This window comes from Moschus berezovskii, chromosome 2 (genome assembly GCF_049115385.1).
Source record: "Moschus berezovskii isolate FMDL1 chromosome 2, NW_MosBer_1.0, whole genome shotgun sequence".
NCBI lineage: Eukaryota > Metazoa > Chordata > Mammalia > Artiodactyla > Moschidae > Moschus > Moschus berezovskii.
The window spans coordinates 5378543-5403084 of record NC_142461.1 but is presented as its reverse complement, the minus strand read 5'-3'; the positions used below and the strand labels follow the sequence as shown (position 1 = coordinate 5403084).

Below are 24542 nucleotides of genomic sequence, written 5' to 3'. Positions count from 1 at the left end.
AACGTGCAGCCAAGGGGCGAGCCTGGCCGGTGGGGGACTCCCAGAGAGGGCCGGGTGCCCAAGTGAAGGTGCTCCTTTGTGCCCCAGGGATGTGTGTGCTTTGGCCCACGGGGGCCCTCCACCGTGGGCGGGCCTAGCCGGGTCCCCTGTCCCGGGCCTCCTGGCACCCTCCCCTGCTCTGGCTATTTTGGGCACTGGCTGTGTTCAGGGTTGGGGAGGGATGGGTAATCCTGTCCAGACCGAGGATGCTGGGGGCACTCCCTGGACCTCCGTTCCAGCCTCTCGCATCTTTGATCACTATAGCCTCTGCCCCTGGCTGTCTCAGCCTCAAAGGGTCGTGGTCAGTGGACTCGGGTGGGATGCCAGTCCCACCGTCAAGGGCAAAGCAGGGTGCCAGATAACAAATAAACCTTTACCCTCGGAACATTCATGGTCTCAGTATCTGGAATAGTCGTGCTTCTTCTAAGCAACAGGTTTGTTTTCACCTCCTGGGATGCAGAATCCAAGGACTGGTCAGATTTCCTTATCCCCACTGGCCGCTGGAAAGCTTAGAACCAAATCCGTTGTCACTTTCCCAGACGTCCAGAAATGAACACATGCTTTCTCCCTCTTCACCCACTCCCGTCCAGGCCCTGTCTGCTGCACCCAGGTTTTCTTATACACGTTGGGTTGATTTTTCTCTTGCTGTCTCGTTTACATCTTTGTAAACTGCGTTCGAGTCTTTCTGGAACAGGGTGATGGGGGAGGCATAAACAGATAAACAATGAAAATGAAGATGGTAACCCTTTGCTGGTCAGTTCCCTGAAGTCCGTGCCTTCTGACTGGTTCTGACTTTGTAATTCCCTGTGCGAGCCCCGCCCTCAGTGCTGTGGGGAGTCACAGTCCAGAATTTTAGAAATCCTAACATTTCAGGATCTTGATGTCATAAAATGACAAAGCCAGAAGGAACGTTTGGGATCATCTAAGCTGAAAACTTTTAAACTTATTATGAAGCAGTGAAACCCTTGTTTCAATCAAAATAATAGTGGTGTGCTGCAGGCCAAGTTGCTTCTGTCGTGTCCGACTCTTTGCAACACGATAGACAGTAGCCTGCCAGGCTCCTCTGTCTATGGGGAGTCTCCAGGCAAGAATACTAGAGTGGGTTGCCATGATATGGGTTAGATCCCTGGGTTGGGAAGGAAATGGCAACCCATTCCAGTATTCTTGCCTGGGAAATCCCATGGACAGAGGAGCCTGGCAGGCTACAGTCCACGGGGTCGCAAAGAGTTGGACACGACTGAGTGACTAAGCACCTAGCACCTCCTTGGCAAAATAATAGTATTTTGACTAAATACTATTCTATTTTTATAAATTTTATAAAATTTGTTGTTATTTTATAAATAACAGCAAACACAGAGCCTTTACCATGTGCTAGTACCATATGTAGCATTTTGCATTTTTATTTAATTTTTGCAACAACCCTATGGAGGTAGATACTCAATATAGATGATCATACCCATTTTACAGAGGAGGAAACAGAGGCCCAGAGAGGTGAAGTGACTTGTGTACAGCTAATCAGGGACTGCCCCAGACGTATTATGCAGGAGGTCAGAATATAAAAATGGGAAAAGGTGGATTTGTTATTTATTGAGGTGAGTATTGTCCCTGTCCCCCACCACAGCCGCACCCAGTCTCCAAAGCGGCCCCGAGTCTGCTGAGGACAGACCGGAAAACGAGATCTAGGCCTTGCTGCATCGTTTGAGAAGGGAGCCTGGAGCCCAGAGAGGGCAGGGGCTTGCCCGAGACAGTGGGGTGAGCTGGAAATCCATTCTGCATCCCTCTCGGCCTGCCTGCCGCCTGGAGGACCCCAACCCCTCCCAACTCCCCTTGCCCCCAGCGATCCCCCAGCCCCATCTCTGCACCCAGCGGCTGGGCCCTCCCTTGAACGCTCAGCTTCCTTTATCTCCAGGCGTAGGAACCTGGGACCTTCTCCTTGGTCCTAGGCCGCTGGCCATGATCAGGTGCTGGGACACCCTCCTTGTCCCCTCTGAGGGACTCGTCCCCTGAGAGGGCAGCTGATGGCCAGGGCGGGAAAGGGCAGCTCCTGTTTGGGTTTTCGTGTATCTTCCAGCCACCAGCCAGCGGTCACCTCTGTGTTTCCTTTGTCGGCACATCTCATGGGGCCTTGGGGCTTCTCTGTCTTCAGGAACCCCCTTCTTGAAACCCCTCTGGTGGCTTATAGCTTACATCTGAAGCCTCCCTTGGGCAGAGCTAGTTGGCAGCTAAGCTGAGGGAAAGGTGAATGTTTGGGGTGGGTATTCCCAAAGTGTGTTCTGTGGTAGACCCTTCACATCTGCATGAGAAAGGGTTCCAAATTAAGCAAGTCTGAGAAACACTCAATAGTTGTCTCCCACCCCGGCTTTTCTCACTGTGGTGTTTGGGAACAGTTCTGACTTTAAGAAGCAGCTGAGCTTTGTGTAGCCAGCCTTTCCCAGAGGTCTTTGCACGATCTTCCCCATATCTATTCCTGTCCAGAGTTACTGTGAGCTGGAATGGACTTTAGTCATAAGGAGAGGGGCTGGGGTCCTTCAGAAGAAAGGGTCCCTTCCTCTTATTTCCAGCTCTGTTGCCCACAGGCCTGTCTTCAACCCTGGGCTCAGCCCTGCCTGCCCGCCCCCCACCCTCCAACACGTTCCCCCTTCCAGGAAACAGATGAGGAAAACTCTAGGGGTGGGGGGAGCCGGCCTTTCTGGGCGCAGCTGTTGGGCTCCCGTTCCAGCCTGTTTTTTCCTGTTGCCGATGCCCACGGGAACAAGCAGGAATGGAGTCACCGAGGCCTGGCTCCCTGGCTGCCTTGCGCAAGGCCCTGGAGCCGGAGCTGTGGGCCTGCTTCCCTCTGAGACCCCCTGCCTATTCCCTGGGATGCTGGTCTGGGCAGCGGGCAGGTCTCTCCCCAGTGACCATGGGCAGCTTCTTGTCCCCCCAGAGATGGGCCTACTGGCTGGAAAGCTCCAGGCGTCAGAGAGGGCAGGAAGAGGGCTCAGGTAGAATGGAGCTCCCACTCTGGAACCAGAGGCCTGCCTTCAAAGTCTTGGCTCTTCCAACTCTATGGCCATGGGCAAGTCACCTTTCTGAGCCTGTCTCTTGATTTGTAAATCCCACTCATTCATTAATTTAACAGAATTATTGAGCATCTATTGTATGCCGGGCATTTTTAGGGTCTGGGGATTCAGCAGTGAGCAAAATGGACAGAATCCCTGCCTTCATGGAGCTGATTGATGTTCCGTTGGGGGAGGCAGATGGTAAACATGTAAATGTACATACAGTTGAGGTGGTGAGGTGCTCTGAAGCAGGGCAAAGGAAGTGACGGCCAACTGTGATGGATTCTGGACCTGGGGTATTGTCAGGGTGGGTCTCTCTCAAGGTGACATTTGAGCAAAACCAGAGGACGAGGAGAGTGCACACCTGAGGATGGTGTCCCAGGCAGGGGATGTAGCAGCTGCAAAGGCCCTGAGATAGGAGGGTGCTTGGTGTGTCTGAGATCTGTTGAGACAGATGTGGCAGAGAGTGGGGAAGGCCCAGTGAGAGGTGAGATCAGAGATGTGTGTAAGTATATGTGTGTGGATCACACAGGACCTGGTTGGCCCTTATCAGGGCTTCCCCCTACCCCTCCCCCGCCAATTCTTGGGTTTCCCTGGTGGCTTAGATGGTAAAGGATCTGCCTGGAGTGCAGGAGACCCAGGTTTGATCCTTGGGTCGAGAACATCCCTTGGAGAAGGAAATGGCAACCCTCTCCGGTATTCTTGCCTGGGAAATCCCAAGGACAGAGGAATCTGGTGGGCTACACAGTCTATGGAGTTGCAAAGAGTCAAACACAACTGAGTGGCTAACACTTTCACTTTCTTTCACTTTTGTTGAGTCGAGAGCAGTGGAAAGGCCCAACCTAGTCGGTTCAGGTTCATCGTTTATTAGTGGCATCTCATTTCATCAAAAATGCATGCAGCACTTCCCCCATGCTTCCATAGGTCTGGAACTGTGCTATGAACTTCATTCATGAAGTCTGTGGGTCGTGACCCCGGAAGGCATGGGTGCGCCCGCCCCGCTTGGTGTGGCTTTGGAGGCCCACAGAAGCCTCAGTGTTCCATGGCAGCAGGGCCACCCAGGAGCCAGGGAATCTGAGGACCGAGCCGGGCCGTGGGCAGCAGGCAGGCACGTGGACACCACAGTCGCTGTTGGCAGCAACAGAAGCTTGGTGGATGACCTTCTTGCTGGGCCACCCAGCCCGGAAACTGCTCCCGCTTGGCCACTCCCACTGCTCTGGCCCCACCTGGCTCTCAGTGAGGCAGGGACATTTCCCGGTAGCTTCCGGGGCCTCCTTGTAAGTGACAGGGAGTGCACTCAGCACCGGGGGGAACCTGGACTCAGGGTGCAGGAGCAGGAGGAGAGAGTGGGGACTCCGGGGGGCACCGGGAGAATTGGGCTCCGTGACCTGCCCCATGCCAGCAGCACACAGAGTGGCGTTGTTGTGTGAGTGGGAAGCCCGTTCTCAGGCTGGTCTCGGACCCTCTGCCACCTGGCCCAGCGCGTCCCGCTGCACCAGGCTTCTTGCAGGCCCTAAGCCTACCTTCCTTCCTCCTGGCGCTCGCTCTGTCCCGTCTCCATCCTGCTCAGGCGCGATCACCTTCAAACCCAGCTGAACTGTCGCTTCCCCTGGGAAACCCTCCCCAGTCTCCCCCGCCCTGCCCCAACTTCCGCCCCACCCCGCCAGCCTCGCTAAGTGGGGGGACCCACTCTGGGCTCTCCCCAGCCCCCTTCCTTCCTCTGCAGAGGTCTCCTCTCACTGTGTTGCCATCACTCGGTTTGATGGTCTGTGTTTCCCCAGGAACACAGAGCTCCGTGACCATCTGCTTCCTCCTGTTCTCCTCAGGGCCAGCACCTAGTCAGCGCTCAGCAGGTAGAGGTCAGAGTGACTTGAACTGAAACTTAGGAGGCAGGTCTGATGGATGATTCTTTTTTTTTTTTTTTTTAGTGGAGGAGGAAGCTGAGGCTACCCGGCTAGAAAGTGACCGAGGTGGCCTGGAGTCGGAGGTGCCCACCCTCCGCCCCACTGGTCCCTCTCTCTGAGACTCAGGGATAGAACGTCCTCGCTCAGCTATGGCAGTCTCAGGCCCTTTTGGGCACCCGCCCCAGCTACTCTACAGGTGCCTTCAAGGCAGAGCCCAGGTCAGGTCCACGTGGAAAAGGGCCAGACAGATACAGGGACTTCGGCCACACTTCCCAAAGCAGGTCACCCCTCCTTCTGCTTGTGCCCCCCACCCAGCAGTCCTGGAAGGAGAGAAGCAAAGCAGGTTCTTTGCTCCCGTTTTTATCACACAGAGAACTGAGACCTGGAGGGATCGTGTCACCTGGAGGCAAGGTGTCCTAGGATGGGTTCAGGGCGCAAAGCTCAGTCCCCTGCTTCCCTCAGGGTGAGGTGTTAGGGCCTCAGTTTTTCCAAGGGGGAAACATGAAGCCCAGGGATCATCCTGGTAGGTGCTAGCTGTGTCTTCTTGGGCAAGTCCTTGCTTTCCCTTTTTCACTTACTATTTGGATGTGGACCATTTTTAAAGTCTTTATTGAATTTTTACAATATTACTTCTGTTTTGTGTTTTGGTCTTTATGGCCACCAGGCTTTGGGATCTTAGCTTCCTGGCCAGGGATCAAACCCTCACCCCCAGCACTGGAAGGTGGATTCTTTACCGTTGGACCACCAGGGAAGTCCCCTCACGCTCTCTTTCTGAACTTTGCTTTCTGTTGTCAGATGGGCTAATTCCTACCTTAGGCTTGTTGGGCAAGGTTGCTTCATTCGTTCCCTCCCCCAGTAGATGTTAAGTGACCACCTCCTCTGTGTTGTCTGTTTTGAAGATGCACCAGTGATCGAGACATTTGTTCACATTGACTGAGATAGTTGTGGTTTACTAAATGGGAAGGGTGTCAAAGGGCTTGTGCAAGGCCACATGGCGAGTTCAGGGCAGGGCTGGAATGAGAAGCCCCAGGCACCAGCTTCCCCCTCCCCTGGCCTCTGTTGAAGGCCCTGACCGGGCCCCAGTGCTCCTTTGGGGCCCTGGCTGGAATGCTGCCTTTCTAGGTTCCAGGCCGCTGCGGTGCAGAGGGCAGGGGTCAGAGGGACGGGCCTGCTGGCAGCTGTGCCTCTGAGCTAGCACAGGGGCCCTACTTTCAAGCTGGATTTCTGTTGCCTGAGCTGTGTGACTTTGGGCAAGTGACTTCACCTCTCCGAGTCTCTTTCCTTATTGAAGTGGGGGAGCCGCCCACATCTTGCTTATGAGGCTGTGGGTTTGTGTGCAGTAAGCCTTGTGTAGACCGTCCCTCAGCTCCTGCACAGGAAAGCAGTTGATGAGCGGAGGCCACTCTCCTCACTTGGTGCCTCTGTGTTCTTCCTGGCCACCTGGCTGGCGAACGTCCTGCTGCCTTGGGAGTCCGAGTGTGGGAAGCTGGCAGGGCTCCCGCATGGCACGGGCAGTGCAGGCATGCCCGAGGAGCCCGCGGCCACCTCCTTTCCGGCCCGGCGCCCCTCTCAGCCTGCCAGGGGATTAAAGGCCTTTTGGCCTTTGTGTCGGGCCCTCCCGCCCCTGGCAGTTTGCACAACAAACTGCTGCCCTGACAGATTCCTTCCCTTTTGCCGTCTGCTGCTGGGGGACAGGGTACCCAGTGGCCTGGGGGTGGGGCATGGCACCTTGGCCCCTGTGTCCGGGGCCGGGGTTGTAGCAGTGTGTGTGGAGGGTGGGGGTTGCTTGTGTGGTGGGGTTCCCGGGGAGCCCGCATCATAGCAGAGTGGGAGGGGGAACGTGTCTGAGTTCGGGGCCCTCGCTGGAGATTCGGGGGTGCTTGGGAGACAGCATCTCCTGGTCCCTCCGCCGTAGATGGGGAGGGGGCAGAATCTGCGCTGGCAGAAGGCAGGTGGGCAGGCGGTGGCTCGTTTGTCCCCCACCCCTCCTCTGTCTCTGGATTTTGATGGAGTGAGCTCACTCCGGCCCAGATGCCTGGAGCCTTGCCCTGGGCGGCTGCAGGCTCCCTGGGGACTGCAGGGCTCAGACCTTCCTGCCCAGCTGGGGTTGGGGGGAGTGGAGTGGAGGGCTCAGCCTCAGGCCTGGACCACGGAGAGAGGGGGTGGGAGGTGGGCTGGCTGCCCAAGACCTGTGAAGAATGTCGCTGGAGAAGCCTGAAGTTCCCCCCACCAGTCCTCCCAGAATCAACCTCAGAACAGGCAGGCAATTTGAACCCTCAAAGCAAGCTTCGTGCTCAGCCAGGCTCTGCTCAGCCAGCCAGCCCAGGGCCTGGGCAGAGGAACCAGACTTCTCCCTTCATCCCAGACCGAAAGGTGACCCGACGCCTGAGCCCACGTCCCACACTCCCGTGCATCCCCGATCACCTCTCAGCTCTTCACCTCTACCCTATACCTGCTGCATGATGTGAATTCTACTGCTTATTGAGCACTTACTGTATACAAGGTACCAAGCAGATGGCCTTACCTGCTTGATCCCATTTACACAGATGACCCTCTCTGAGCCTCAGTTTCCTCATCTGCAAAATGGAAATAACAGTTGTAAGTCTCCTGATCAAGACCCGTGAGGTCAGCCATGTTATGGAATTCAGAAGTCTCTGAACTGGAGAAAGGTAACGGAGTGATTCAGCTGTGGTGTGGCGTCCTCAGGAGAGTTTGGAGCAATACCCCGTACTCAGGCACGCGACTGCGGTTGCAGCAAGACCTGTGCCTGTTCACCCTGCGCGGGGTGAATAAGCTATTCACAGCTTCATGTCGACTTAGGTCAGGACTCAACACCAAAAGAGCTTGCTACAAACTTATTAAAAAGAAAAATAACCCCTTGGGTTTCAGAGCTCCTTGGATTTCTCTTCTCGCAGATGAGAGATAGGAGCCCTGTAATGCCAGCCACAGCTCCCCACCCCCCCACCCACAACAGCCTAACCCTGGGTTGCTGTGAAGATTAACTGAGGTGGTACAGGCAGCGTTTAGGACAAGGCCTGACATCAAGAAAGCCCTCAGTGGACACTGACCATTCTCACTGTCATCTCTTCACCATCCCACCGGCTTCCTTCTGCTTTGATTGTAGCAGCACCAGAAACTCTTCTATACACGTGACCTCTGCGAGACCCCGTAATCCTCACTTAAAAACTCCTTTTTAAAACCCCACACCTTATATCCTCTGTCTGTATCAGGACCTCGCCTGGTGCCGCAAATCTCTGCCTTCGGTACCCCTTTGCATGGTTTGACCTTTCACTCCCACACTCTTCCCAGACGTCCTTGGCTCCCTCCCTTGGTTGGCATCCTCACCCAGGCCAGGAGAGGAAGGCCCAGCCTTTGTCCCCTGTCCCCCAGGGCCTTTGTGGGACTTGGACCTGAAGCTCCACATGTGACCGCATCCTCACGGGAGGGCCTGCCTTGGGGTGGTTGTCTCCCAGAAGTCCACTGCCTGTTTGATGCCCCACCTGTCTGGTCTCACCCTGCCTGTGTTCAAGGAGTGCCTGGCCACTGGGAGTGCAGCTTGCCCACACCTCCACCCCGTGAAATTGTTCCCAGCCCTCCAGAATAGTCCTTGGCCCTATGAGTCAGCTGCCCCCCTTCCCCTCGCCTGCAGAGTCTGGAAAATCCCCCTCTCTGCTTGACTCCTTCCTCTCGGTCCCAGGCCTGCCCTCTGGACCCCTCCTCTCGGGCCCCGCCATCCGGCTGCAATGCCCGCCTGAAGTGCTGGGTTCCTCTGGGAGGAAGCAGGGCTCCCTCCAGCCGGAGACAGGCTTGGGCGCAGGAAACCTGGGCTCTATTTCTGCCTGTGACCTTGCAGCCACTGGCGGTCCTCGCTGGGGCCTTACGCACTCACTGTATGCGTCCAGGCTGCTGCGGGCTCAGGCATCCCTGGGAGCTGGTCCTGTTGTGGATGGAGGCTAGCCAACCTCTTGGCTCTGCCCACTGCTTTTGCCCTCACAGCCGGCCTGGAGGCCTAGCTCCAGCCCCACCTCCTTTCTTGGGGAGCAAGGGCTGGGGGTAGGGTGTTCCGAGGTCCTGGGTCTAAGCCTGCCAGCCAGCAGGGGCCATTCACACCAGTTTATCCCTCTCAGGGGGTCACTGTCAGGGTCAAGTGACTCCGCGGCCAAGGAAATGCTCTGTGAACTGTGAATTGAAGTGTGGTTTTTGGCTTGTGGGAGTGACTCTCAGTGACTTTGGTGGGTTCGTTCCCTCCCCGGCCTTGGCTACAGAGGTGGTGTGGCACAGTGGTGAAGGCTTAGGTGTTGAAGCCAGACCACCAGGGTTCAAATCCCAGCTCTGCCCACATTCCTGACTCTGCTCACATGTCCGCGTCTTTACAGCAGGGTTACCTGACCCCTCACCTGGGTTCACACCTGCAGAATCCTTAGAGTGCCTGTTGAGTAGGAAGTGCTCATTGAATGTTGGTTCTTTTTATTCCTCACATAGACTCCCGACTTTCCAGGTCTGAATCCAAATTTCCTTCAACGATCAAGTCTCAGACTGGGTCTCGTTCTGGAAGCTTCTTTCCGGTCTGGCGGCATCTCCTTTTCCAGATGTGAAATACAGCTGCTAAAACCTTTTGATCTTCGGCTTTTCCCAAGTGAAGTCTCTGCTCTTGCTGGCTTGTCCCTCACTGCAGGCCCTTATCTGACCCCAAAACCTTAGACTGTGGGGTAGGGGCCGCAAGCTGGGGCAAGCTGGCATGCGATGAGCCCATTCCCCAGGTTCCCTGGGGTGGAGGGGGCTCCAGTCCAGGCCCTGACATGCTCTGGATTCTCCCCTCTCACTGCAGATGTGTGTTCCCTACATTTTTTCCAAGATGAATCTCGTGTTGCTATTTCCTGTCCAGTCCCAAGCCCCAGTGGCCTGTCCCTCCCTGCAAAAAAGCCCCGGACCTTGCTCACCACCAGGGTTTTCCTTTCCAGACAGTGGTCTGGTACCTACAAGGTGCCAGGGATCTCTGTGCCCCAGGGATGCCACCCACAACCTTGCTTCCATAGGGAGGGGAAGGGCTGGCAGTGACACAAAGAGAGCCCTCCCCAGCTGGGGAGGATCCTGCCCCATTAGCCTCCTCTGCCCAGAGTCAGTGCCCCTGCTCCAGCCCTAGCCTCACACTCCCCTTAGGCCAATCAGGGCCTGCATAGGACCCACCCAAGGGGTAGGGAACATTGCTCTTTACCCCTAGCCAGGAGAGGAGGGAGAACCCCTGATGTTGGGCCAGTCTTGTGGTTCTTAACCAGTGAGTGTCAGAATGCCTGAGCAGGCATGACATTAACCCTCCCACCTGGGGTGGGGAGGTGACTCAGTGTCTCTGAGGAAGAGCTCAGGAATCTTTTTCTCACCAGCTCCTGGAGGTTCTAAAGCTTATTCTTGGATGCAGATCTCATGGGCAAAGCCCAGAAGTCCACTGGCCACCCAGTGCAGGAATGGGCGTTTGACCAAAGGGAGAGGGAGGGAAGAGAAGGAACAGGAGGAGAAATTTGCCCATGGATTGTGAGGGGAAGGGGCTTAAGACTATAGCAGGGGATAGACGTGCGCAGTGCAGACCTTCCACAAGGCTTGGTAGCACTGCCAAAACAAAGATGACCCGAGGAGGGAGATACATACAGACTGCCTGGGGCTGAGTGGCACCTTCAGAGCAAAGTCATGCTCAGGAAGCAGCTGAAAGTGTCCATTCGTTTAAGCACTTATTGAACATGCAGTGCTGAGAAGGCAGAGATGAGCTCATCACAGTCCCTACTTTCAAGGCTCAGCCATTCCACGGTGAGCCCCAGATGGTCCAGAACCCAGCCTGGGGGCAGAGGTGACTGGAAAGGGTAAGGAGTCATAACTACTCTTCCCAGAGGAGAGTTTCTTTTGAGTCATCTTTATTGAGGTAAAAATTACATGCAATAAAACATAACCCATTTTAAGTGTACTGTTCAGTAATGGAAATGAGATGTACTGATTATATACCCAGGGGACCGTTACTCCAAAAGGTTTCCTGTGTCCCTTCCAGGCTGGTCCCACCCCAACCCATCCCACCCCTGGTCCCAGGCAACCACCCATCCTTCTGTCATCATAGGTTAGACTTATCCCCTGCCCCCGAAGTTTTGTAGAAGTGGAATCATATAGTATGGAGTTTTCTCTGTTTGCCTTCTTTGGCTCAGCAAAAAGTGTTTGAGATTCATCCCTGTTTCCAGGCCTATCGGAATGTGTTCGGTTTTGCGACTGAGTAGTTCGAGGAGGTGGTAGGGTTTAGTTGAGTTTTGGAGGATGGATGGGAGTTAGCCAGATAAACAAAAGAAGGAAGGGCATTCCAACAGAGGGACCAGTCTGAGAAAGGGCCAGAGGCTCTAGGGACATGGTCGGTGTGAAGGAGAGGGACTGACTGTCTGGTTTTTTCCTTCTCCTTGGGTGTCTCTCCTTGTCTAGCCATTAAGGGCTGGGTTTGGTTTTTACAAGGGAACCTATTTCCTTCTGGCTGGGCTGGGCTCCCCAGATAGGGCTGAGGCCAAGACACTCGTGCCAGGCCATCTGGAACTGGACGTCTGGACCCGTGCACTCTTGTGCTTGGAGACACTGCGATTCTCTTAGGCTCCACTCGGTTTGTTTTCCTCTCCGTTATCTTGTAAAACTCCTTTGGAAACACCTCAGTCTGGTCTAGGGGTTTCCCAGATGGCACAGTGGTAAAGAATCCACCTGCCAACGCAGGAAATGCGGGTTCGATCCCTGGGTCAGGAAAATCCGCTGGAGAAGGGAATGGCTCACCACTCCAGTATTCTTGCCTGGAAATTTCCATGCACAGAGGAGCCTGGCGGGCTATATAGTCCATGGGGTTGCAAAGGGTCGGACACAACTGAGAACTGAGCACGCGCACACACACACATATACACAATATTGTCTAAGGGGAAAGAGGCCTTCACTGCCCATACCCACCCCTGAGAAAGGCAGGGGTCACAACCCCTGGGGCCCTTCTGTGCTGGCCTGCAGGGTGCGGGGTCCGAGCTGCCCCTGTGTTGAACCGAGCTGCAGCTCGTGCTGGGCTCAGCGCCACCCGAGGTCCCATGGAGTTGACAGTGTGGTGACCTGCCCCCTTTCAGCCCAGCTGCTGGGCTCCACCCCCGCCCCGGGGCGCACAGATGAGCCGGTCAATGTGGCCTTAGTGCCAGAGCTGATCTCCAACGTGACTGGAATGTGTCCCCTGTGGCCTGGAGACTCGGAGGCCAGGCTGAGGCAGAAAAAAGTGGCCAAGATGGCTGGGTCGGGGGTGGGGGGTGAGGTGCTCTTGGAGACCGCAGCTGCGGTTGACTCCCCCTCCATTTCTGCTTCTGTCTCCCGTTCGTGCTGAACCCTGGCCGCCCTGTCACTTGCCCACACCCCTCATCTGCACTGGCCCCGGTCACCCTCTACCTGCCTGTGTCTCCCTGCCCACTAACTCGTGTCCTGGATAGCACTTGCCTTCTTCTGAGGGAAGAAGAGTCGTCACTCACCAAAGTGGTTTTAAGTGTACTGTCGGGACTTCCCTGGCGGTCCAGTGGTTAGGACTCTGTGCGTCCACTGCAGGGGCTCAGGCTTGATCCCTGGTTGAGGAACTAGGATCCCACAAGCCACGCAGTGTGGCCACAAAGAAAGAAAAAAAAAGTATAAGTTTACTATTTGTTTATTTGAGGATTTATTCAGTAGCTAATGAGACTTGGGGAAACGGAGTCAAAAACAGTGCTGTAGCCTCATCCTGACTGTCTTTACCAAACCACATCTGACTTGACCACTGGAGGACCTTGGGGTGGGACACTAGGTGCCCCTTTGAGAAGAGGGGCCCCGGGCTTGGCAGGAATTGGAGAGTTTGACACAGTTGTTTGCGTGGTGTCCCACAGGTGACCCATGGGCTGAGGGCATACGATGGCTTGTCCCTGCCGGAGGATGCAGAAACGGTTACGGCCGGCCGGGCTGGCTGGAGCTACTCAGACCTTTCTGATGACGAGGACTTCCTGGCTGATGAGGCCTCTGGAGGTGAGCAGGGTGTTCTGGTGGCCGGGAGTGGAGGGGGTCAGGGTGGAGTTTGGGCACTTCCCAGTGGTCCTGAAAGAGGTGCCAAGATACTTGCCCAAGGTGGCCCCTCTAGAGATGAAATAAGAAAGAGAGGAAACCAACCTAAGTGTCCATCAGCAGATGACTGGATGAAGAAGATATGGTACATATAGGCAACGGAATACTATTTAGCCATTAAAAAAGAATGAAATTTTGCCCTTTGTGGCAACATGGATGGAGTTGGAGGGCATTGTGCCAAGTGGAATAAGTCAGTTGGAGAAAGGCAGATACTGTATGATATCACCTGTATGTGGAGTCTAAAAAATACAACTAGTGAATATAGCAGAAAAGAAACAGACTCCCAGATCTGGAGAAGGAACTAGTGGCTGCCAGTGGGTGTGGGGACAGGGGAGGGGCAGTGTAAGGGCAGGAGAAGAAAAGCTGCGAACCATTAGATACAAAGTAAGCCACAGGGATATATTGCACCGTGTGAGATAGGAGATCTTACAAGAACTGTAAACGGAGTAAACCTTTCAAACTCGTGAATTACAGGATTCCCCAGCGGTTCAGTGGTTAGGCACTTTCACTGCCAGGGCCTGGGTTCAATCCCTGGTCAGGGAACTGAGATCTTGCAGCACACACGCACCACCCCCCCAAAAAAAATTGTGAATCACTATACTGTATACCTGTAAACTGTATAATATTGTACAGCAACTATACTTAAATTTTTTTAAACATTTAGGAAAAAAAGAAATGGGCTAAGAGCTGTGTGCATCCTGAGCCCTGGTCCCAGTGAGCCCAGGACCCTTCACAGACGCCTGTGCGACCCCAGGCTGGTGGCTGCTTCTCCTCACAGGATCCCAACCCAGGGATCAAAGCCAGGATAAGCTAGACTTAAGGGGAAGGTGGTGGGCAGTGCACAGTAGAGGGTGATTACGGCCCCTTAGACCCCCGTACTCCACTTCCTCCCATCCTCACCTAGAGGCAGGTCTGACTTGGCCCCGCCCACTCCATCCAGCCTGGACCACACCGTCCCTAACGGAGCTTCCTACAGGCAGCCCTCCCTAGGTGTGGAGAGACTACTGCTAAGTCGCTTCAGTCGCGTCCAACTCTGTGTGACCCCATAGATGGAAGCCCACCAGGCTCCCCCGTCCCCGGGATTCTCCAGGCAAGAACACTGGAGTGGGTTGCCATTTCCTTTTCCACGGAGAGACTACAGCTGTGTTTTATTTCATGTCGGGCTTCCCTGATGACTCAGCTGGTAAAGAATCCGCCTGCAATGCGAGAGACCTGGCTTTGATCCCTGGGTTGGGAAGACCCCTGGAGAAGGGAAACGCTCCCCACTCCACTATTCTGGCCTGGAGAATTCCATGGACTGTATAGTCCATGGGGTCACAAAGACTCGGACATGACTGAGCAACTTTCGCTTTTTATGCTGAGCCGCATGGCCTGTGGGATCTCAGTTCCCCGCCCAGGGATCGAACCTGAGTTCCCTGCATTAGAAGCACCCAGTCTTAACCCCTGGACCACCAGGGAAGTCCCAACAGCTGTGTTTTCATGATCTTCCCCACCGTGTGCTGGGCGCCCAGAGCCACGCCTGACACCCAATAGGTACTCAACGAAGATTAGTTGTTGCTGAAAAAGTCTTTCTTCTCCTTGTAGACGGTGTGGGCAGCGGCGACCTGGGCAGCGGGGACTTCCAGATGGGTAAGTATCTGGGGACAGCCCACAGGCCCCCAGCCTGTCCCCTGGGGAATCCCCACCCCAAAGGCTCCATCTCCTGGGCTGAGGGCCTTGAGGCCTCCGTGCACCTGGCATGGGGGTGGCCTCATCCCCACCGAGTGACAGCTGTGTGCCTTGATTGGCCGGTCCCTATGAGGTTGGGGGTGTCCGGGTTCTCTTCCTGCCTGTTGGGAAATGCCCAGTTCCGATGGGACTGAGTGTCAGCCACTCAGCATCCAAAGCCCAAATGTCACCTCCCAGGGCGGCTCAGCTGAGGAGTCCTTCCCCAGAGGGGACGGGACCCAGGCACACAAGGCACCCCTTGAGTGACCTGTGCTGACCTCGAGCTGCCTCCTGCCAAGCCTGCCTGCTGGGACCCTGGTCCTGTCCACCCTGTCCCTTCAGAAACATCCAGAACCTCCTCCCACCAGGCTGCTCTAAGTGGGCCTTGCTAGGCCTCCTGCTCCCCAGAGAAGCTCCGGGGGTGAGAGGAGGCAGCGGGGGCGGCCCAAGGGCAGGGCAGCAGCCTGTACTGGCGAGGGGGCTCATCTACGGGAAGGTGTGGGGACTTAGGCCCTCCAGGCCCCAACGTTGGCTCCAGCCTGCTGCCCTTGAGTCAGGTCCAGGCAGCTAGGCTGAATCAGCCCCAGAGGCCGCAGATAAGTCTCCCTGACTCCCAGGGTCCGTGGGCCTGCTTCGGCCTTGCCCAAGGGCAGTTCCCTCCTTCCTCTGGTAAGCGAGGGCTGTCCTGACCATCAGCTGACCCAGGCCCAGAGCATCTGAGATGCCTCATCCCTCTCCTCTTCCCTCGGGCAGGGTTGTGGCTCTCCTCAGCTCTGTCCCAGCCCCATACCCCCAACCCCTGAATGCCAGTGCCCGCCCCAGGCAGCCCCTGGCTCTGCCGCCCCGCCGTGGGAGCCTGGCCCGGCTCCCCTCACCCTGCCACTCTCCGCCCTCCGACGGCCTCTGTGTCTCCCCAGCGCTCACCCATCCTGCCACAGCCTGTCCGCGTGTCTCTCCCGCGCCCTGCCCGCCGTGCCTTGAGCTGTGTCCTTCCTGCTGTCTGTGTGTCCGTCTCATCCGCACCTGGTCCCCTCTCTCCGACCTTCCCTCCCTGTCTGTTGGACAGCCCACCTCCGCGCCCACGTCTCCATCTTTCCCTCCCTCCCTCCCGCCTCCTGCGCGCGCTGCGCATCGGTCGCGTCTCCGACTCCATCTCTCCATGTCTGTTTCATCCCTGCTTTCATCTCCGCCTCTGTCTCTCCCCATCCCTGTGTCTCTGCTCCCGCCTCACCTCCTTCTCTGCTGCTCCGCTCTGCAGGCCCCGGGGACCCACCCCACCCCCGCCCGGGGACGCCCTGCCACGGCCGGTGTGATGACCGGGAGTCTCCTCTGGCCTCAGAGACTCGCTTCCCTTCTCTGCCCGCCCGCCTCTCTCCCATCTCACCCGCGCCCTCCTTTCTCCTGGGTCCTCTTTTCCTCCCCAGCCTGCCCTTTGTCCCACTCGAGACCCCGCGCTCCCTGCAGAGTCTGGGGCCAGGCTCGCCTGCCGCCCCTGCCCCAGCGGGCCCCACCTGCTCCCCTGCCCCTTCCCTATCCGGGCTCACAATCTACGCTCACAGCTTAGCAGGCTGGGCCCCTGGTGTTCTCCCCTGGGGTGCTGGTTAGGCAGAGTGGGTACAGTGACCCCTCGGGGCAAAGGCCCTAGAGTCTGGAGATGACTTGGATCCACTTCAGGCCTGGCCGATTCCGGGCCCACCCAGGGGACCCCGAAGGACTAGCCTGGCAATCTGGAGCCCCAGTGTGCGGGGAGGAAATTCTGTTGAGCAGGGACTGGGTATTAAGAGTAAGTGGGGTGGGCGGCTCCAGGCCCTGGGGGTGGTCCCCACCCCCACCCGGGGTGCCAGGCCACTCTGGGCCTCCTGCCCCTCCAGGCTTGAGCTGAGCTGTCCAGATGGGGTCAGATGAGGGCCAGCAAGGAGAGAGCTGGCCAGGGCAGGCCACCCCCCCGCCCCAGAGAGCACTCCCACCCGGGCCACCTCCCAGCAGCCCCCTCGGCCCTGGTGGTCGGTTCCTGAAGCAGACATGGCCTCACCTTGTGCCCAGGCCCTACGCTACCTGCACCAGGGAGGGCGCTCACCCTGACCTTGCCTCTGGTCTGGGAGGAGGCAGGGGCGGGGGCAGGCTGGAGGGTCCGTGCCCTTCCCAGGCCCTGGGAGAAAGGGGCTTTTGTGGAACCTGGCCCCCTCCCAACCCACCCCCCCCCGACAGTGGGCACATTCCTGGGCAGAGGCCTGGCCTACTCAGCCCGCACTGGGCCGTGGGGCGGAGGCCAGAGGCCGGGGTGGGGACTCTCAATGGGCCTCTGTGCCAGCTCACAAGAGGCCTCTGTGGCCGAGCTCATGGCCCTCACACTCCAGCCCATGGGGCCCCGCCCGCCCGGCCCCCGGCAGCCCCGCCCGGCCCATCCCTGTGGTCCAGTGCGCCGTCACGGGCACCCTCCCTTGAGGGCACCCCGGCCGTGCTTGCTGTCGCGTGGCTGCCGTGCTCGTTCCCCGGGGGCTTGCTCAGGGAGCCGCTGGGGTGGGGGGTCCTGGTGCAGAGCTGGGGTGCGCACCCGGGGGCCTGAGAGACAGAGTGAGGGGCAGGAGGGCGGGCCCGGCTCTGCCGCCCGCGTGCGGGTCACCTGTCACTTCTCTGCACCCCCTTCTGCCCCAGCGGCTCCGCAGCTGCGGTTCCTCCCGCCTGGAATCCTCTTCTCCCAGCCGCCCCCTGGCACCTCGCTCTCTGCCTCTGAGCATGCCCCTGGGAGGGGAGGCCTTGCTGACCAGTCTCGGAGAGGAGCAGCCCTACCCTACCCCAGCACGCCCACTCCCCCTACCGTTTTTTTCTTCCTCCCATAGTCCAGATTTTCCCTGCCCATGTGCTTTATTTCCTTTCTTCTCCCCCTCCAACGTGATCTTCTTGGGGACAGAAATCATCTCTTATAAAGTTCACTGCTATATCCCCTACCCCTAGAACATGCCTAGCTTATTCAGTTCAATTTGCTCGCTTAGTCGTGTCCAGCTTTTTGTGATCCCATGGACTGCAGCACGCCAGGCCTCCTTGTCCATCACCAACTCCCGGAGTTCACTCAAACTCATGTCCATTGAGTCGGTGATGCCATCCAACCATCTCATCCTCTGTCGCCCCCTTCTCCTCACGCCTTCAATCTTTCCCAGCATCAGGGTCTTTTTAAAGGAGTCAGCTCTTCATATCAGGTGGCCAAAGTATTGGCCTAGCTTATTAAAGACCTTCAATATAGATCTGATAAAGCCATGAACGCCTCTCTCAGATGGGAAGAAATCAAACCAAGTCCATTCCTTTGGTTTGTTTTAAAGACCAGAGATAATCCAGCTAACCTTTGCTACCCCTAGTGTGTGCCAGATGCTGTTATAAGCATTTTCTATTCCTCATCTTATTTTATCCTCACAACAGCCCTCTGGCTGTTGGACACTACTCTTGTCCCTGTTTTACAGATGAGGAAACCGAGGCTCAGAGACATTAAATAACTTTCTTAAGGCCACAGGGCAATTTTCAGTTATTTCCATTAGAAGTGGCAATTTTACTCAGAGGCTGAGCTTTTAAGCACTAAGCTCTGCCGCCTCTCCGTTAGTAATAGTTCAGGTTATATTGCCCCTCCTGTGTGCACACATGTATGCTCCATTTGCAGCTCGTATTTGCAGCTCATAGCAGCTCAGGCTTCTGCTGTGAACTCGAACATGTTGAGACTCAGTGCGCATCAAATGTATATGCAGGTGCTCAGTGAGCCGTAGCTTGAAGTGTCTGTTCACACCGATCCGCTGTGACTTTATTCAGCCTTCACATGTTAGGCACCTACAGTGTGCCAGGCGCTGTGCAGGCCCGGGGGCACCGGGTCAATGAGATCTGAGGTCCCCCGCCCCCATCGCGTTTATCGTCTGGCAGTAGAGAGAAAGATGACAGCGTCTTCTGATTCCCTAGAACTTGCTCCTTGCCCGGGGCTGCGTCTTCCTACGCAGGGAGGCGGCCTTGCAGGCATGCTCTCATTTGTTCCCTGCTGCCACCCGGTGCAGTAAATGTAATTAATATCTACACGTGACCAAAAAGGAAACAGAAGCTCGGAGAGGCGAGGTCCGTGCCTGAGAGCCGGCTGACCTCAGAAGCCACAATCTGCATGACAGTGCTCTGTAGGCCCTTGTGACCGTGTAGGAGCTCCGCCACTTTGGGGGGCAGAAGGTTCGCTGATGGGAAAAACCAAGTGGCTGGAGGACCCCGGAGGAGGGGTCTCTACCAGCCAGGGTTGGGAAAGGAAGGCAGTTCAGGCAGTCTTCTTGGAGGTGGTGATGGCTGAACTAAGCCCTGAAGGATGAGTAGGCACTGGCGTGAGTTGGGGGTGGGAGGAGGAGAAACATGTCACGGTCACTTTCGAGTAGTTTCTGTACCAGTAAAAAGCAGGGGGTGGAGGTGGCGGGAATTCCCTGGCGGCCCAGTGGTTAGGACTCAGCACTTTCACTAATGAGGCCCTGGTTTGATCCCTAGTTTGGGAACTAATATCCCACAAGGAGTGTGGTGCAACCAAAGAAAAAAATATTTCTCTGCTAGGCCGCCTCCTCTGGAGCATCCCCCTTGTCACCCAGCCTACCTCTGAGCCAGGGGAGGCCTCCTCTTCTGCACCATCACTTGGGATCTGGATTGGGCCATTTTCCCTGTTAGTTAAGCCCTTCACTCAAGTGCGAGGCCTGGGTTTTGAGCCCTGGGCAGTGCTGGGCACAGCTGTGGGGACACAGGTCTTGGCCTCAGCTGGAGGCCTCCAGGGGCCATCTTCCCATCTCCACCCACTGGCCCAGCTGCCTGAGGCCCCCGTTCTGCCGGTCTGGGCCCCTCATAGTGATGCCCTCCACCCCCACCCCCAACTCCTTTTTGCAGTTTATTTCCGAGCACTGGTAAATTTCACTCGCTCCATCGACTATAGCCCTCAGCTGGAGGATGCAGGCTCTGAGGAGTTCCGAGAGGTGTCGGAGGCTGTGGTAGACACGGTGAGGTGAAGGGGCTTTGGGGGGGGGCTCCACAAGTGTGGTGGGGCAGGACTGAAGGTGGGGTGAAGGGATCCAGAGGCTGATGGTGCTGTGTCCCTCTCCAGCTGGAGTCAGAGTACCTGAAGATTCCTGGAGACCAGGTTGTCAGTGTGGTGTTCATCAAGTGAGAAGGGGCCCCTGGTGGCAGGGGGAGCTGGTGTGGGGCAGACCAGGATTGGGAGGAGCCCCGCTGGCAGGTGGGGAGCAGGAGGGGCCCAAGGGGCGGCCCCACTCTTGGTGGAAATTTGAAGACTGGTGGAGGGGCAGTTTGGACCTTCACTTGCCCCGTGTTGGGTGCAGGCTGTCCAGGAGCCAGGGGGAGAGTTGAGATCAGGCCTGAGCGTCGGGCTGGGGCCCCGGGGCAGGAGCTGAGACCACAGGCATCTTCCTCCCCCTTCCGCCCTGCCACACCCACCCCCAGAGAGCTGGACGGCTGGGTCTTCGTGGAGCTGGATGTGGGCTCAGAAGGGAATGCCGACGGGGCTCAGATTCAGGAGGTGCTGCACGGCGTCATCTCCAGCGGCTCCATCGCCTCCTACATCACTTCTCCCCAGGGATTCCAGTTCCGACGCCTGGGCACAGGTGAGCCCATCCTGGAGCCAGGGGCGACCCCCTCCGGTTTCTCAGACTCATATGCGCCCCCTCCCTCCCTCAATGTCCCCACTGACGGTCCTCCTAGTTTGGCCTTTCATACTGGTAGTGACGGGGAGCTCACCACCTCATGAGTCTTCCCCATCAGTCGTTGTACGATCTTATCTTGGGTTGAGCAGCATCCGTCTCCTCTAGCGGGCACCCATGAGACCTGGTTTCTGCTTTGCTCTCTATTAACCTCTCTACATTGACTATAGGTAGTAAATTCCTTTCTTCACACAGTGCTTTCGGGTCCAAAATACTTTTCTGTTTAATCACCAACAGTTACTCACTGAGCCCTGACTGTATGCACGCCACTCCCATTCAGACTTCAAAGTAATTCCTATGATGTAGATATTATTTCTCCTGTTTTAGAGACAAGGACCCTGAGGCCCAGTGCAGGGAAAATGGTTGCTCCAAACCCACACACACAGAGACTGCAAAAGCCAGGGTGCAAACCAGACTCCGTGTCTGTGCTGGTCTTGCCAGGACCTGAGAAGCGCAGCTCAGAGAAGACAGGAAAGTGGCCACAGGCACATGGCTGTTAGACGCACAGCTTTGTACCTTTGAACCTCTGTGGGGCCCAGCTTTCTTTTCATTGCACCCTCTGACTCACGTTCCAACTCCCAGAGTGTTTTCTTCTCTGAGCCAAACAGTCCCAGTTCATTCCTCACAGGCTGGGAGTTCCCATCCCAGTCTGCATCTCAGTCCCCTCTCTGGGACATGTCACCCTCCTCCCTGACTAAGTGGAACCCAAAACTGAACAAACTCCAGCCCTACCATGGTGTGACCCCATCAGAAAAAAACATGGTGAAATTTGAAACCGTCACCTCCCTTGTTCTGCACAGCACACCTCAATTAATGTGTCCAAAGATCAAGTCTGTTCCTTGGCATCCCCAGGCCCAGATCAAGATGCCTGGGGACCAGGCCCTCTTCCCCCCACTTTTTAATGAGTCCTTCTGGCTAGGGAGAGTAGGATGGGGCTGGCTCATCCCTGCAAGCCCCCAGCTCCCAGGTGGGATGGCTACTGATCACACCTTCCTTTCCAGCACAGACACCCCCGCCCCCCCCGGCCGCTGTGGCGGCAGTGACACCAGGTGAGCGTGTAAAGCCAGACCCAGGCCAAGCCGGGGCACTAAGGAGGCTAATGGATGGAGGGGAAGGCAGGATGAGGGCAGGGAGGCCGGACACAGTGCCGGCCCCCCCGCCTCCCCTCCTCTTCATCCTCGCTAGGCCTGCCTGCGGCCTGCCCACGTGTGCTCCCGTGGTTGCATGGTGTGGCATGCCAGCTGCGTGTGGGGTCCGCACGGGGGATGGGTGAGGCCGCTGCCACGAAGCCCATGCCCCATGTGTGCTGTGATGCGTCCACTGTGCGTGCTCGGGGCCCTTGCTGAGCCAGAAACCATCGGGCCCGACACGCAGCCCCAGAACCCCGTCCCGGCTCTGCAGTGCCTGTGTCCCCCCGATACCGTCCGCCAATGTCCCACCTGCCTCTCTGACGGCCCTCCCCACCCCCCTCAGTGCCCCAGGTCCCCAGAGCCTGCACCGAGGCGGAGTTTGCCTGCCACCGCTATAATGAGTGTGTGGCCCTGGAGTACCGCTGTGACCGGAGGCCTGACTGCAGGGACATGTCTGATGAGCTCGATTGTGGTGAGGGGCCATCTGGGCACTTGGTGGCCTCCATGTCAGCCTGGGAAGGGGGTGCCAGGAGGGTTTGCTGCAGGCAAGAGGGGAGGTGGGCAGGGAGCTGGGAGGGGTGGTAACAGGGTCAGGGGCCTGGGGACGGGGGGGGGGGACAAGGGGCGAGGAGCCGCCCCCACGTACCAATGCCGAGCGGGCTCTGTCCACAGAGGAGCCGGTGCCCACGCTCAGTTCCCAGCCGCCCCCTCTGGCAGCCACTCCACCTCCGCCAGCCCAGCCGGAGGCACTCCCCGCCCAGCAGCGCCCAGCCACCCCGGTCCCCCAGGCCGCGCTTCCCAGCCCAGGCAGGCCCGTGCCCTGCGGGCCGCATGAGGCCGCGTGTCACAGCGGGCACTGCATCCCCAAGGACTATGTGTGCGACGGGCAAGAGGACTGCGCGGATGGCAGCGACGAAGCGGACTGCGGTGCGGGCCGGGCGGGCGCGCGGGGCAGGGGTCCGGGTGCCGGGGCGGGGGAGAGGCCCCGCAGGCCTCTGGCTGAACCCTGGCCCGGTGGTCCCCCAGGCCCCACCCCACCCTGTGAGCCCAACGAGTTCCCCTGTGGAAACGGGCACTGTGCCCTCAAACTCTGGCGCTGCGACGGCGACTTTGACTGTGAGGACCACACCGACGAGGCCGACTGCCGTGAGTGTCCGCCCCGCAGGCCTAGCTGGCCGCGCTCCCCCAGCCCCGACCCTTCTCCGGCGGGTCTGTGCGCCGTCCCCTGGCTGGGTGGTGGAGGCCCTGGGGACAGACTTGCAAGGTCTCTCTCTCTCTCTGATGCTGAGCTGACCTTTGCAGCAAGCAGCGTGGCTAGACAGCGGGTGGTTAGTGTGTCTTCATTTATTTGTTACTGTTTGTCATGTATGCTTGTGTGGGGGTCAGATGAGTGGCTGAGCAGGCTTGATAAACCAGGGTGCCTTGATGATGGACTTGTGAGGCAGAGCCTTCCCTTTAAGGCCCTGGAGGTTTTTCATCTAGAGCTGGTTCCGCGTTATTTGTTCCTCCGTCTGCAGCTTTTCATCCGTGTAACCGTTCAGCCACCCACGATCTGTCCGTCGGTCCAATGTCCTTTCTTCCTCCCATCCATCTATCTACCCACCACCCACCTGTCTGTCCATCTGTTGTTGAGCTGCAAAGTCCCGCATCTACCTGTCCACGCAGCGTCCTTCCTCCTGTCCACCTCACCATAAGTTCCATCATAAATCCATCTGTGCATCTATCCTCCTGTCCACCTCACCATAAGTTCCATCATAAATCCATCTGTGCATCTACCCATCTGTCCAGCATCATTCTTCCCGCCCAGCTCTTCTCCACCCATCATCCATCCACGCATTGTCCATCTTGCCAGCACCCCATTCCGCTAGCCATTCATGGACCCAACATCTTTCCCGCCTCCCGTTCATCTGTCCAGCCACCCTTTTCTCCACTGCCCACCCACCCGTCTAGTCAGTGTGATAGACACCGTGACAGTTAAGTGGGTGAGCCTGGAGAGTCAGAGACCGCTTCAGGTAGCATCTTGCGTGTCCGATCCTATGAGGTGAACAGACTGAGGATAACGGAAGCCTTGCTCTGTGACCCCGGATCACGGCCTGAGCGTGCTGACGTTCCGAATGTCCGCGGGTCTAGCCTCCCCTCCTTGCCGCCTCTGCCATCCCTGCTCCGCAGCAAACCCTGGAGAGAGAGGGGCAGTGTCACGCTGCAGACTGGCAGAGTTTTATGCCACCCCTCTGCGACTCCAAGCTTGCCTGACAAGCCGGCCCCTTGAGGGGGAGAAGTAATTGAGGGTTTTAGTTGAAAAGCCCTTCTTGGAGCCTCTGCAGGGCAACAGTCCAGGGAGAGCCAAGTCCTTGCTGGCCGAGTGCAGGGCAGAGGGAGAAAGGGGAGGGCTCTGCGGGCTGGCGGGGGTTGGGAGCAGCAGCAGGTGGGCCCTCCCAGCCTCCTCTGCACTCCCTCTGTGGCCGGGTGGCCTTTGCTCCTGCACCCCTCTGCCCGTCTGTCCCCGCCTGTGTGTCTGTCTCGAGCTCTGTCTCCCTGAAGAAGAATGTCAGTTAGCATCTACTGGAGATGCCTAGATGGGGCCCAGCCCTGGGGCTGGGTCAGCTCCAGGCCTCTGACCAGTCCATGGACGGCTGTCTCGGGTCAGGTGCCACCCCTGGGCCCCTTAGAGGGGTACAGAGCAGCGAGATCTGGGCTGCAGCAGGCCCTTGCTAAAGGCCTTTCCAGTAGACAGAAGTGCCCAGGTAGCACCCAGCGTCCCAGGGTACTGGCTTCTGGGGCCGTGCCTTTGATCTAGTGCGTCTCTGGTGGCTGGGTGTGGGAGGAGCCGCGTGACTGCTGTGCCAGGTATGACTGTTTCAAGGGATACAGGTGGAGTGTGTTGGA

General features: G+C 57.4%; 1 protein-coding gene across 8 annotated transcripts in view; it reads left to right on the top strand.

Annotated features, from left to right (window-relative positions):
• Positions 1-24542, top strand: part of HSPG2 (heparan sulfate proteoglycan 2) — a 108811-nt gene that overhangs the window by 23002 nt on the left and 61267 nt on the right. For 5 of the 8 annotated variants that reach the window (XM_088843383.1, XM_088843384.1, XM_088843382.1 and 2 more), the window contains exons 2-10: positions 12877-13012; positions 14693-14737; positions 19700-19809; positions 19914-19972; positions 20270-20430; positions 21528-21575; positions 22000-22128; positions 22329-22583; positions 22683-22802. In XM_088843383.1, coding sequence (XP_088699509.1) covers positions 12877-13012; positions 14693-14737; positions 19700-19809; positions 19914-19972; positions 20270-20430; positions 21528-21575; positions 22000-22128; positions 22329-22583; positions 22683-22802 — 1063 coding nt within the window. The remainder of the gene's footprint in view (positions 1-12876; positions 13013-14692; positions 14738-19699; positions 19810-19913; positions 19973-20269; positions 20431-21527; positions 21576-21999; positions 22129-22328; positions 22584-22682; positions 22803-24542) is intronic. The other 3 variants (XM_088843390.1, XM_088843392.1, XM_088843386.1) reach the window with 1 other exon arrangement.